The sequence below is a fragment of the Rosa chinensis genome, chromosome 7 (assembly GCF_002994745.2).
Source record: "Rosa chinensis cultivar Old Blush chromosome 7, RchiOBHm-V2, whole genome shotgun sequence".
Taxonomy (NCBI): domain Eukaryota; kingdom Viridiplantae; phylum Streptophyta; class Magnoliopsida; order Rosales; family Rosaceae; genus Rosa; species Rosa chinensis.
In genome coordinates, this window is record NC_037094.1 from 51,889,070 (window position 1) to 51,904,225 (window position 15,156).

The following is a 15,156-nucleotide window of genomic DNA, read 5'->3' on the forward strand; positions in this document are numbered from 1 at the left end:
AGAATTTTAAGTGAACCTTTCCTGCAATACAAGTTATTAGAGTCATTCGTATCAAAAGGGGGACATCAGTGCAAAATGATGTGTAAAATTCTTGTTGCTGAATATTATGAAAAAGTTGATGGCGGAAATCAGAGTTATAGTGTGCTATTGCAATTTTAAGATGTAATGGATTAATAGTGGATGCAATGAGTTTCCTTTCATGTTAAAATGATCTGTAGTTTGACAATATTTGGGTAGTATTATTTCAAATGGCTAATTACTTTTCAATCTTGTTATTTCAGCATCCTTGAAATCTAAAGTGCAGACTGTGGAGGAATAAAATGAAAACTGTTGGTCAAGCAATTGACTACAGATGCCTTATCCGTGCAACTTATGGGAACAAGGCAATATCTGTAAGTATTATGATTATGTAGACCATCTTTTAAGACAACAGTTCCTGAATTTGAATTGCGTGCTTCTACCTCTTCACCTTGGTGCTTGGGCTCCTTATGAAATAGGTGTTTGTTTTCATTGCAGTTTCACTACTATGTGCAGTCACACATTCAAATAAATGAATATCGAGATCGTGTTATTTTGGTTAGTATTATATCTTGGAGTCTGAAGTTTCTCAAGTCATTTTCTGATATGTGCATTTGGTTGCAGCCCTTTGCATCGAAGAAGTATGGTAAACCTATCACCACGTGTGTGAAGGTTTTAGATATGACTGGGTTGAAGGTTTTAGCACTAAGCCAAATTAAGGTATGAATCAATATAACTTATTATCACATAATTTTAGTTAATTCATTACTGTTTCAACTGCATTCTTCTTTCCTATTGTACACACATGGCAAGATTTGTCCAAAACTCCAATGTCACTTGGTGAAATTATAATTTTTTATTTGGAAATTAGCTAAAGTCAGGTTGGTTTCATGTCTCAAGGGATGCGTAACTGTCAATATTATACTTTCTACGTATAGAAATGAGCTCTTGAATGCAAATCTTGTTAAACCTTGTAATATTTATTACCTTTATGTTTTACTTCAGCGCAGTTGTTGACAATTATATCAACAGTTGATGATTTGAACTACCCAGAGAAGACAAATACGTACTGCATTGTAAATGTGCCGTACATATTCTCAGCTTGTTGGAAGGTCAGCCTTTACATTATTGATCTTTGTGATATACTGAATTCTTGTGTTGTATTTAACTGAGTTTATCGTATGAGCAATGTTGCCGCTATAGAGGTATGATGCTCATATTTGTTCCTAAAATGTTATTTATAAGGTCCTTTTGGAAATAGCAGTGGTTTAATTCTTGGACTGTTGGCAGGTTGTCAAGCCCCTTTTGCAGGAGAGGATAAGGGAAAAGGTACAATTATTGTCTGGTTGTGGTACAGATGAGTTGTTGAAGGTAAGGTGTTTTTCCTGTGATGGTTAGTGCTTTAATATTGGGAACTTGAATATGTGTGAATTATCTACAAATCATGTCTCTAATAGTGCTTTAGCTAGGAAGTGACATTAGTTTGACTGAAAATTTTACCTCTCATATAAAAATATAAATTTAGATACATAGGTATACACGAATACTGGGCTCAATTATATGTAGTAGTATTTTTGATTAGTTGTGAGTGCTTACTGGGCTGCTCATTGTAGGTTATATTCAACGTTCTTAAATCATGAACTTCTCATTTATTCTTGTACTAACTCAATTGCTATTCACATTTTATTGTCTTCTTAATAATGGTATGTAGGAGTTCAAAAATTTTACTTCACTCACTGAGCTAGGCCTATCTGACAACAACATATCAACACTTCCTCCAAAATTGGTCAGTATATGAGAACCTCTTGCTATTGAGTTGATCTTATATGTTGAGACTTCAATGGGTTACAAAAATTAGCAGATTGATTCTATATTATAAAGAAAATAATCATAATTAGACTTATAAGTTCGGCTATATAAAAACAATGCCCACTCCATGAGGTTCCTGCCATTGCAGAATCTAGGGAGGGTCAGATACAAGCTCACTTGAGGAGAGATTGTTTCTCATTTCATACATGGTTGCAATGGAGTAACCTTACCAGGAAAATTGACTATGTAATTATAAAAAACTGTAGGATCCATTGAACATGCCTATTTTCGTCACACCGTATGCAACATCCTAATCTGCTATACAGATTACTTAATTCTAATGCTAAATGTTCTATCTTACATTTTCTTTTTATTAATGATTTGCAGATATATTACCTGGTTTGAAGGAAGGGCGTGAGAAAATGTCAAAGAAGATTCCCGATTCTGCTATAATATTCATGAACGATAAAGAGGTATATTGCTACTGAAGTGTCAAGCTCTTCATATGAATTTGATCTTTGAGATGACTAATTTCTCTCTTAGGCTAAATTAAACAGGAAGATAGAGGAAGCTTCACAATATTGTATGCATCGATCTAGCAATTTTGGGGGTGGGTAATGAAGTGTCTTTTTTTTTTTTTGGGGGGGTAATGCTATTCTTGTGGCTCTGGATGCACAGAGCATCTTGGAACTGATGTGTTGAACTTGCAAAGCAAACATTAGAACACTAACTGTATGGTTTTAAGTCAATCAATAATAAAGGTTTGTAGATTAATTTTTTTTTGTTTTCATTGTCATGATTCATTTTTCTGTATAGAATGTGTCTAAATGCTACTGCAAATGTTACTTACTCCTTCTCCTTGTCTGTTTTTCTGGATAATGTGAATGATAGAATTCTTCATAGATTCTTTCGATTCATCAAGTAGATTTTAACATTGGTTCAGTGCAGAAGCGCGCACCAGTCAGAGTAGTGCCAAATGCCAAGTCTCTTGGGACTGCCCTTGTTCTTCTTCAAAAGGAAACTTCATTGAAGCAAAAAGATATTATATCAGCTTTTGTTTCATGTATAGGTAGCTAGGAATGATTTCTTGTTTGGTACATTATCTATCTTGAATGTATGGATGTTTGAAAAATGGTGATTGAATGATATGGATTAGAGTACTGTTTATGTGTTAATTACTATCTAATATTCAGTCATACAACATAGTACAAAACCATGTGTTGTATGATGATAAAAGAGTTCAAAATTGAGGCTTCTCCTACAACAGTCACTGGTTGGTACCCAATTGATTACAATATTCACACAACGGATAACCAAATATAGTTGTTATGTGAACTAACAACCAACAACAAAAGAAAACAAAATTCTGTTGTGTGAGATTCATAACACACAACAGAAATAAAATGATCACTGTTGTCTGAGTAATCAACAGACAAGGGAGATAATTTTACTTCAGTTGTGTGTTACTTACCTCAGACAACAAATATTAAGTTATATTCGTTGTCTGTTAGTAGTCTCAGACAACAAATAATGAGTTATATCCGTTGTGTGTTATGAATCTCAGACAACAAAGAATGAGTCATATCTGTTGTGTGTTATGAATCTCAGACAACGGCAAAATTTCATCTTCTGTTGTCTAAATGTGCCGAGGCATCGCTGCGCATGCCATGCCAGGCACATGCTGCGCAGAACTCACATAATGGAAATAGGTATTTCTGTTGAGCAAACTATTATCACACAACGGTGAAATCACCGTTGTCTGATTTTTCAATCACACAACACTCACTTAGACCACGGTGAGCTTGGTCATCACACAACACAAATCCACCGTCGTCTGATGACCTTTTTGTAGTAGTGCGTATGACCAGTAAATGTATGCATGGAATCATCAGGCTCATCTGAAAACAACAAAAAAGGTACAATACCAAACAATCAAATTGACTCGAGAGCAAGCGAAAGAAAAATATCATAAATAAGGAATTGTATGCCAAACGATGATGTACCAACTGCTTAGTCGTCTGCACATAATGTATACACAGTTCCCCTAAAGATCAAAGTAATAGGTATGTAATGAGATGGAGTACCTCAGTTGCATCACGGCAAAGGGCCAGCACGCCTGCCTCCACACAAACTGCTTTTAGTTGTGCACCATTGAATCATCAGTAGAGCGAGCTAATTCTTCAAAATTGACGTCCGGGTGAACATTCATCTTCCTAGAGTGAATCTACAAAATTAATGCAACAAATTAAGTTAGATCCAGGTAAGAGCGAAATTCTCCCAAAACATAACCAATTGCAAACGACAAACCTGCAGAATCCGAGCTCTTGCTTCTTCAGTGGGGTGTGGAAACTCAATTTTACGATCCAATTGACCGGAACGCATAAGAGCAGGGTCAAGGATGTCAGCATGATTTGTCGCTGCTATCACCTGTAATTTTCAGACTAATTAGTCTAACTCAACCGAAAAGTGCATGAGAATCTTCATCATTATCTATATTCCAAGTCTAAATGTTGAATACTCGCCAGATGCAGAACATATTGTTCTAATCTTTGTATAAAGTTATATTATATTGTATGACTAGTAATATAAATGCTAAATTTTTTATATGTAAACCTCCTATTCCTCTATATACTAAATAATTTCAACTTTTGAAGTTTTGACCCTATTTCTTAAATGACTACACTTTACAAAGGAAATTAAACTTTTGATGATAAAATCATATAAGTCACAAAATTGGAGGTCTACTATACTTTATAATCTGTGTGCAACCATGTGTCACAACAAAATAATAGCAAAAAAAAAATACTTCAAAATCTACAAAGTGTTCTCAAATAGTCATAGTTACAAGAGAAGTGAATATATGAAAACAAACAAACCTTGATCTGGTCATCACTACTAAAGCCATCAAGTTGATTAAGCAATTCAAGCATTGTACGCTGCACCTCCCTATCACCACTCACTTCACTGTAACCAATAATGAGAGAACAAATTCAATCAGGAAAGCTATTGACTTTAAAATTTTGACTCCATTAATACAGATATGAGTATGGGATACAAACAGTGAGCAAGTCAGCAGCCCATGCCTAATGTCAAAAACTTGCCTGTTTCTCTAGCCCTCCAATATCATTGTAATCTTCAGTTGGTTTCTCATCAACCTCCATAGCCCTCCAATATCAATGTTTGCCCCATTTTCCTCAGCTTCATCTTCTGGATTCATTTCTAATATCTGAAAACGTTACAAGTCAGAACCAGGTAATGTTAGAAGAACAACAAACTCATCATCTTAAAAAACAGGTTCAGAGCTCAAAGGTCTGCATATAGTCTATATATGCAACAAAAGAGTCATGAGTGAAATTACATATTCATATACTTATGACCCAAACAAGTTATATGATAGTTCAAAACATGTCTTTCAACAGCTTAAAATTAAATTGGTACAAGTCTGTCATAAGTTAAAACTTCAGCTAATGCATATCTGGCACATTAATTAGGCTAACAAGGCAAATTGGACACTTCTTCATTTGCATCCCAGACATTCAGGACCACAATAACTATGCTTACAGCAAGAAACACTGAGACTAAAAAACCTAAATCCCACATAAAAAAGGAGCATACCTCAACAATGTTGCCGACCAAGTAGGGCAACTGCTTATTGAGATTAATCTTTTCCTGATTCTCCTTTATCTTTTCCTTGTATGAATCCAGCTCCAAGTTTGTTCTTTGCAATTCTTTCTTCAATCCCACAGCAAAAAGTCAGACAAATTCACTAAAAGAATCATAAAATCACATAAGAAAAATACTACATGCTTATCCTTTAACAACCCAATAAATCCCAAAACAAAATTTCACAAACCCCCCAAATCCCAATAAATCCTATAGTTTGAAGTCAGTTCTCCATACAATTAAATTATAATACATCTAAAGTTGTTGATTACATTAAAAATGAAGAAATATATACCTGTCTTTCCAAGTTGCTTTGTTATCTTAGAAAGGTTGGATCCTCCCACAATGCCCACTGTAACAACCTGAAATCCAACAAGGATATAATCATCCACTGAGACACTCACCACCCAACCCCTCATAAAAAAAAGAGCCCCTGCATATATGTAAACTTCCAGACAAATAAGTTATGTACCTTCTTGAGTTCTCGCATGAATCCTAACATTTGTGGAGTAACATCCTAGCATTCCAATGAAATGTATGAATTAGAGATGTTTTAAAGAGCATGTACATACATATGAGTACATCCATATTGAATCAGTAAATTATTGTTTAAGATCCCTACTTAAAAACAAAAGAGACTTAGAGGAAACTAAAACCAGAGATATCGTACCTTTCTAGGAGCAGTGAGAGTCCCATCAACATCAAACAAGGCAATCACTCCAGGCTTCGTAACCGCCATTTACAGTCTGCTACTTCTCCTGCACACCAAATTCAGAATAACACAATGCTCAAATTAAAGTCTAGATCTTTTGATCAAAGAATTGAGCTTCAGCTTGTCCAAAATGGACCCTTTGAATCGAACACTAGAATTCGACTTTGGAAAATAACATTATGAAATTATAAAGAACCAATGCCCAAAAAACTAAGCAATAAAATAGCAAACAAGTATCCACCCAGATGTTGAAATTAAATTGGGACGTTTACCTTTCGGGAGGCAATCAACTTTCACCGGTACTGCTGCGATGGGATTCTTCGTCACCTGTCACCGACTCGATCTTCTTGACCCGTTCATGGGGTCGAAGGAGCTCAAGCTTCTTGTTCTTCTGCTCATATATAGAGAGGCCGCCTTGGATTATGTAAAAGAAAGAGGACTCGAAGAATTGGAGAAGAGAGGGTTTCCAATCTAGGCTCTCTCCGGTCTGTTTCGAAGCGATAATGATGGGATGAATTCACCATCAATCCTATGAGGCGGAAACTGGTTTAGTTGTCGGGGAGAGGAGAGAGGAGAGAGGTCCAAGGTTTCAAAATGATGGATTTGGGGTCTAGGGTAGAAGAGAGAGGGAAAGAGGAGAGAGGAGAGAGGTCTAGGTTTTAGATTTGATGGATTTCGACACCGTGTAGAACAGAGAGATATGGTTGAAGTGAGGAGGCACTGATAGTTCATAGTTGTGGGTTTTGGTTATGGGTCTGTGTCTGTGTCGAGAGAGAGAGAGAGAGAGAGAGTGAGGCGCTGTCAAGAGATTGAGGAGCTGCGGGTATTTTTGTTATTGTTTTGCTCGAGTGTTAGGGCTTCAAGCCCGGCTATATCAATTTGGGCAAGATTCACACAACAGGATTTTATAAAAATGTGGTCTGAATGCAGCAATTTTAAATTTGGAATCTGTCTCCAATCAATTTGACTTCCCTCTTTAGGGAGGTAGAGAAAAATAGTGGTGGGAAATCTCCCTCCTTCAGCCAAACATATTGATCAGACCACAGTTTTATTATTTTTCGTCGTATGATTAATATATGCTGGGGGAAAAATTTGGGGTTTGAGATGGGGTTTGGCACTACTTACATGGTGGGAAACTTGCCGCTTAATTTTTTAAGCGTCACACAACGGTTTTGTCCTTAAACGCCTTCTGAACTAATTCATAAGTCCATATCAGACGACAGATTTGGTAAAAACGACGTCCGAAAAAATAAAAATCAATCAGACGACGGAAAAGTATGATGCGTCGTGTGAGAGGTGTCGTCTGATTCAATTTTTGTAGTAGTCAGGTAGTATAGCCACAAAACAGTTGCATAGTCACAATCTATCTATCCCATCATAGTTTTTCACTAGGTAGCACTCCCGTATGATGTTGCAGGTTTGTTTTTTCTTTTCTAAATTTTGTTCGTGATACTCAGAATAGTAATCATAGAAGTTTTAACTGAAAATATTATCATTTCTACATATTAGAACAGCTAGTATTGTTTTGCATCTATAAGAATCTAGTGAGGCATTACGTGAAAAGACTCGGCATCATCCATAGGTTGAAAGTTCCTGCTTCGTTGGATATCTCACGGTCTTATCTCAGCGTCTTAGCCAAGAGGAATGAGAATGGTGCTTGTGTAAAACCAAATGAGGACCAAAGGAATGCTCACTATCAACAATGTTAGCATTTTTTGTTCCACATGAACTCCAAGCATGTGGTACCATTTAGCCCCATACACTTGCCCTTGAGGGTACTGCTACTAATAAAGCTGAAGCTCTACCCATTATATGTTTGGACTGCACCTTTAACTAGCTGAATCCTAAAATACACATACAACCAAAATCCATCACAATCAAGAAGCTACATCAAACCCCTAATACCATCTCCATAGGTCATACACACGTGAAATTGACATTGAGCCTTGCTCTGTCAAATTTGACAGCCCCAGCTCTCTCTGTCTTTTATTTTTTTATTCTCTCTCTCTCTCTCTCTCTCTCTCTCTCTCTCTCTCTCTCTCTCTCTCTCTCTCTCTCTCTCTCTCACACACACACACACACACACACACACACATCCTACCCAGACCAAAGCAACTCATAAAAAACCTTCATAAATCCTTCTGAGCTTTGAGAATCAAGCAGATTTTGATTCATCAATAATTTGGGCGTTGGTCAAGGAAGGAGTATTCCCAGTGACTGGCCAGGGGTGGGGTGTGTTTGGACGGCTGGATTGGCGGATCAAATTGCTTTTAGGCAGGATCGAATTGGTTTCATACCGGATCTGGGTTTGCTTGATCAGTCTATCCCCGAGTCTGTCAAGCTAGCTTGTGGCGCTTCATCAAGGGCTGACGCTGGTGATGGTTGGATGAGGTATGGCGGCAATGAGTGCCTTGCTTCTGTTTTTGAGGAATCTGGGTTGGGGGATGGTGGTTGTGACAAATGGGGTCTGCCTTTGATGGAGGTGCGACGGTGGGGTGGCTACGGGGATGGTCCGATGGTGGTGGTGGGTGGGACTTGATTACAGAGAGAGAAAAGAAAGAAGATACTGAAAAGAAACAGAAGCAGAGAAAGAGATGAGCTCTGATCTGTTTTTTTTTTATAAAAATTAATTATACTAAGAAAAACAAAATAAGTAGAATAAAATATATTAAAAAACATACAATTTTGACATATCGGTTGGAGTAAGATTAGGCAAAAATGGGGATTGCCATGTCACATGTCAAATTTGAATTTGATACAAGCTAAAAGAAAACTCCATTGGAGATGCTCTAAGAGAAACAGAGGAAGGCATTTAATGTGCAAGACCTTAGATTCATATCAGATAGAGATAAAGAACAGAGTAAAACAGAGATGCGTGTGCAGCATGCATCTTGGCATAAATGACTTCTGTAGCAGCAGATAAGGTCCATAGATCCTGAAGAACATGATAAGAAACAACAAAAAAAGCTCGGTGCCAGTATAACAATCATAACAGAATTCAATGTCAATAAAATACACCAAATAAAAGCCATAAGCAAGTGCTCCAACCAACACAGCAATAAACAAACGGTCCCGTACAACTGGATTCTTCTGCAGCTCGAGTCGGATTGAGCTAGAAAAACAAAAACTCAGATGTTAAATACGGACAAAATCACAAATTGAATCACAAAAGATTAGCAGAATTGTGAGACTTACTGAGGGGAAGAACAGGGGAGTAGATGAGAGGAATCAAGATGTCTTACTGACACTAAGACATCTTACTTTTTCACTAACCTCTAGAGCTTGTTCCAAACCGCCCTATGGTTTTCCAGCATATAAGTTCCATGTAGTTGGGTGCTTCAGAGTTTGGACTGGACAGGTTTGATGCCAACTGCAGTTTTGCTCTGAGTTTCTCTACCACTGTCATTCTGTATCCATTCAAAGAAGTAATGTAACGAAGCAAACGCTGATAAAGAAAATTTGGGAGAACATAAACTGCATTACTGAGCTCACCCCTTCTGATTTAAACTGCAAACGTTGAATCCCTCATTCAAACCAGTGTAGTCCATATGCATTGCATAAAGAAATTTAGTGCAGCTTTCGCAGTGGAGCTGTCATAAATGAATCAAACCATAAAAGTCTCAATCTTCGAATTATGACTAACAAAGCAGGCACATTTGAATTAACTCGAACCTAAACATAGTAGGTATGGGGGTGTATCAGTGTGTATAATCGAATAGGTGTATGTAAGAGAGAGGATGAGGTAGATATGCAGGATATAGTTAGTGTTGATGCATTTAAGAGAGATCATATATTTTCATCAACCGTCATATAGCTATGGATAAAACTGGTTTCAAATCTTGTTCTCAAACTTTATATGAAGTGATGAAATGTTGTGCATGCATATATATAGACCAGTACACAATAATTTACTCTTCACACTCTCATTCTCAATTTACACTACTGATAAAAAGATAAAGCAAGTAATATATTGACTAAAGATAACAGGAAAAGAAAGTATCCATACATTCAGGCTTGATGTTCAAAAGCCCATATTCTAACTTGTAAGATGCAACTCTCTTTTAAGCGCCCATATTCTAGCTTGTAAGATGCAACTCTCTTTTAAGCATTTCTTATATAAAAATATAATTACAGATAGGAGGACAAGAAAAAGGTTAAAAAAAAAAAAAACAAACAAACAAAACAGGAAGTCGTAACCCATCTTGTGAAGAACAATTGCAGCCCAGTTTATCTGGAAAGTCAGTGTGATCAGCTTGGTGACATAAGGATATCAATTAAGTATTTAATTTCAGAAAGGTCTTACATGGCCTTCTAATATCTTTTTATTGATCAGTTCAACAACTGAATCCTAACCAAAGATAAACCTCAAAAGCCTCATAGTTTGTGCTTAACTTCAAAAAGGACCATTAGGTATTTGATTATAAAACAATCCATAGCTCCTGCATTACCCAAAAAAATTGAGTGTTGACAGAAACAAATTACAACTCATTCTTATAACTTAACTAATAAAGCCTAACTTATATCAGATGTGGAATTCAAATGCTGGAAAAGTAAACAGAAAATTACATGATGGAAGATTTGGAAAAACATTAATATTAATCTGTTAGATCTGCAAATATTGACCTTCTACATACACTAGTAGTCATAGACAAGGTTCTTATCACAAAAGCAATCAGATCATGATTATAATCTATTATTAGTTAATATTCACTGAGATAACAATGTTCAAAAAAGTAGAATAGCATACGAACTGATTTGAAAATTAAAAATCAAGCATAAGTTTACAACTTTCGATTAGTTTTCAAGGACAAAATACAATAAAAAAAACCCTAGCATCAATATTAATAAAAGAATACAAAAGGAACATGATCGTCTATTTTGATAACATGTACATGTAACCTAATCTATAAAGGCTTCAGGCTTCCCTTCCTTGTATCTGTTATACAAACCTAGCCTTTTCAAATTTACTTGGGTTACTAAATCAAATATGCATTAAGAGACCATAACTACCATTCCACCACCTTCTAACCATATTGCTAAAGACATGACAATGTCAAAACAATTCTTTATAGACGAAGTCTGGACAACCACTCAAATCTAGAAGTTGTCAAAACAATTTAACTTTCTTTCTTTCTTGTATACCTTAGAAAGAAAGTTAAATTGGTTCCACTAACCATAATCATTTAGTTGAGCATATATTGTCATTTCATTACCGCACAACAAATATTTTCTTTTCTTGTATATCTAATACGTTAGAAACAATGTATAAAGCATACCTCTTTGACTCACCACAACATTATCAACAATCCAAAATCCTATGCTATGCTCTCATCATCAAACCCAGAATAGAGAGAATAGAGAGTCAGTAATTAGGATAACACAACCAAAATATCTCTGAAATAGTAAATAAATCTGTCAACCACTATTCTAGAAAATTTCAGAATAGGGTTTACATTTTTCTTTCAAACACCATGAAATATTGCTTGCATTATATGATACATACTTCTCTACTCGATGATCGATTGATTAAAAAAAAAAAAAATGAGAATGACAATTACTATATATTACTGTAACAGAACCTCCCTTCAGCTATGAATGAAATTCTATTCAACCCAGAACCCTTCAACTATGAATGAAATTCTATTCAAGACCTCAAGGCCAATGCTTCTTTTGGTTACTGACATGTGTTATAAACAATAAACATCATCACAAATTTTGTTTCAAAATTTAAAAGTCAAGTCCCGGCACAAAAAGTTCTATCATTTTAATGCTAGAAAAAATGGGTACTGCAACCTATACCAAATAGGTGCAATCTGCACGTAATCAACTCAACAATGTGACATTCAAATCAAAAATTCTAATACTAAATTTCACTTTCTCTATATACCAGATTTGTCAAAAAACCAATGACTACCTCTACTGCTGCCAACTACCCCTTTCTGGTTTAATCAATTTTCACAGCAAAATCATCATCACTGTCATCTCCATTCAAATCCAAACATAAATCCAAATTACTTTCATTCAGATCTTGATATACAAAAACACAAAATTTAGAAACAAAAATCCCATTCAAAACCACAATTTTAGACAACTGAAAGAGACCCAAATCTTAGCAAGGAAAGAGACCTAATTTTCATTTCATACAACTGAAAAAACAATCAAACAAACACCTCTTCTTTTGCTGAAAGCTCTCTCCCAAACTGGATCAAAATATTGGCATGCACGCACTTCTTCCGAAACAAACCCAAACCTCCCTCCCAAAGTCGACCAAAATCTTGGATCTCTCCTCTTCTCCTTTCTGTCTGTGATCAAAATCGGAAAATCTTACATCAAATCAAAGAATCAAAATCCCAAATTTTATATCAAATCTGAGAGGTGAGACTTGAAAAACCAAACCTCTCCTATTTGTTTTCAGCCCAACACTTTGTATCTGAGAGTTTGATGGCTGCGAAATAGTGAAGATGGATGTCGATCGAGGCTTCCCGAAGACACTGAAAATCTATAACCTTCTAATCCAGATACACAGTCGCAGGCCGTAAATCACGAAAAACAAACGGCAAAACCGTACTTTCACATGAAGCACAGTGAAGTATGTATATTCCCAATTTTGGTTCGTTTGTTTAGAGTCAGTTTTTTCTAAGACTGTCACTCGTTCGGTTCGAATCGGTTATAAGTATTACCAACTTCAAAACCAAAGCTTTCGGTTTCAAAATTGAGCTACCAATTACCAACCAAAATTTTCGGTTTTTAATTATATCTACCAAATTCGGTATTTCGGTTTTCTGTATTACCAACTTTAGAATAACTAATTCTATTTGAATTTTATAGTCATAAACGTTGTATTCATATACTAATTATAGCTTTCTTTTGTATATATGACATCAAATTCTAGCAATTTTCAATAAAACTAGGTTACTTAACCATTTTTGACTAGGTTACTTAAAATACATGTACTAATGTATATGTAGTAATGTTCATACTATTATAAAAAAATTTATGTTTATTTCTTAATATACATGTATGTGTATTGAAAACTGTAGTATATAAATCTAATATTTAGATAATCGGTAGATTCGATATTTACCAAAACCAAACCAACTTTTTCGGTCATTTTCGATTTCGGTTTTATCGGTCTCCGTTACCAAAAAGTCGGTTTACCAAACCTAAAACATCGGTTGGTATTCGGTCGGTTTGGTAATTACCAAACCAAGTGGCTGCCCTAGGTTTTTCAAATGAATTCACTCTTTCACTTACGGTGCGTTTGGATGAGAAAATTATAAAATCTGTAGGAATTTATAAATGATGGAATCTTTAACTCCATCAATTTAAAATGAACAATTCTTAGGTTCACCCTTAGGGTGAACTAGCATATTCACCCCCATTGTTGATTAACATACTTTTACTTAATAAATTTATAATCCAACGGTCCATATCTTAAATTAGCATTTAAAGATCATCTCTGTAAAAAATCAATCGAATCGGAAATCGTTTAATTATCTAATTGAACCAAACAAATAGATGGTTCTAACAACACTTACTACTATTATGATGAACCGTCCATGTATTTCATAGAAATGAATAACTAAAAAGTCTTCAATTTGATTGATTTTTTACAGAGCTAATCTTTGTATTACGTTATACAACATGAATGGTTGGATTATAAATTTATTAAGTAAAAGTATGTTAATCGACAATGAGGGTGAATATATTAGTTCACCCTAGGGGTGAACCTAAGAATTGTCCATTTAAAATTCCATTAATTGCAATTTTTATTGTTTGGTTGTATCTATTTAGGATTTGAAATGTGTAATAAATTAAGGAAGTTTAAAACAAATAAAAAGATAAAATAGAAAAAAGTCTTGTTTTGGAAATAAAAATTGAATACTGCAAATGAATTCGTAAATGACACCAATTTTGGTGGAAATTGAAGTGAGGAATTTAAATAATGAATTCCTTCGTTTTTTTCTACAGAGAAATTTAAAATTTTCAATCTTATAATGCCAAACGAGGGAATTGGCTTTTAAAAATTATGAAATCCTTACTTTCAATTAAATTCCATCATTTTTTCCCTCATCCAAACAGACTCTTATGGAACACTAGTCATTCTCCACACATGCTCTGCATGTGCAAGTATTTTTTATTTTATTTTTTCTGAAATTAAAAAAAATTGTCATTATAGAGAGAAGATAGTGGGAGTAAAAAGTGGGTTGTGGGTTTTTTTTTGTTTTTTTATAATAAAAGTATATTTTGTAAATGTCATGATTGTCCTTGTGATTTAATTAATTTTCAAAGTTAATTAATCTTCTAAGGTCATTTTTGTCAAAATTTTTTATTTTGGCTAACAAACCCTCTTCTTTTAATAATAGTATAGATGTGCATTACATTTATTTATCTTTGGGTTTTGTTTTACATTTATCCATAGTTTATAGGCTCATTTTAAGTGAGCGGTTAGTTCGAATATAGGTGGTCTATTTCTATGTATCACAGCAGTTTTGCAACAACTTCTTGATCTGTCTAGTTGAAAACAGCAGAAGGATATGTAATAGCCGTCTTGGCATGCGTAAATGAAATCCACATTCCCCTTCAAAAAAAAAAAGCAGTAGGCGAGTCCACTTTTGCATTCTTTTAAGGAATATTTGTGTTTGGGTTCTGAATTGTGCTTCAGTTCTGTTATTCCCAAAGTAACGAATTGTTTTGGGGTTTGTGACGGCTGTTTCATTACTACGAAATATGTTTTACTATGTATGTACAGGTTACAGACTCCCTTAAATTTCAAGCTTCAAGAAGTGGATTTGATTGTTAAAAGTAAGTTTCAGAGCATGGGTTTTTGTCCACAATTCTGATTTTATGTCATGTTGATTCTTTCTGGTAAAGGTCTTGAATCCATTTCTTTAGGTGATTGCAGCTAGATGTGCAGTACCTTCATCTTAATGCAGCTATGGATTCCAGCATAG

General features: G+C 35.1%; 2 protein-coding genes across 2 annotated transcripts; one reads left to right on the plus strand and one right to left on the minus strand.

Moving 5' to 3' along the window:
* Window positions 1-320: 320 nt before the first annotated feature.
* LOC112178124 (retinal-binding protein) lies at window positions 321-1,658 on the plus strand. The gene is made up of 6 exons (XM_040511490.1): window positions 321-392; window positions 517-576; window positions 643-738; window positions 1,029-1,130; window positions 1,309-1,389; window positions 1,632-1,658. The coding sequence occupies exons 1-6, from the start codon at window positions 321-323 to the stop codon at window positions 1,656-1,658; spliced, it is 438 nt and encodes a 145-aa protein (XP_040367424.1).
* Window positions 1,659-8,872: 7,214 nt separating this feature from the next.
* Window positions 8,873-12,609, minus strand: LOC112175360. The gene is made up of 5 exons (XM_024313032.2): window positions 12,599-12,609; window positions 12,373-12,504; window positions 9,695-9,792; window positions 9,476-9,609; window positions 8,873-9,314 (listed from the first exon to the last, which is right to left on the minus strand). Exons 3-5 carry the CDS (start codon window positions 9,754-9,756, stop codon window positions 8,992-8,994), a joined length of 519 nt encoding a protein of 172 aa, XP_024168800.1. The 5' UTR covers window positions 9,757-9,792; window positions 12,373-12,504; window positions 12,599-12,609; the 3' UTR covers window positions 8,873-8,991.
* Window positions 12,610-15,156: the final 2,547 nt, after the last annotated feature.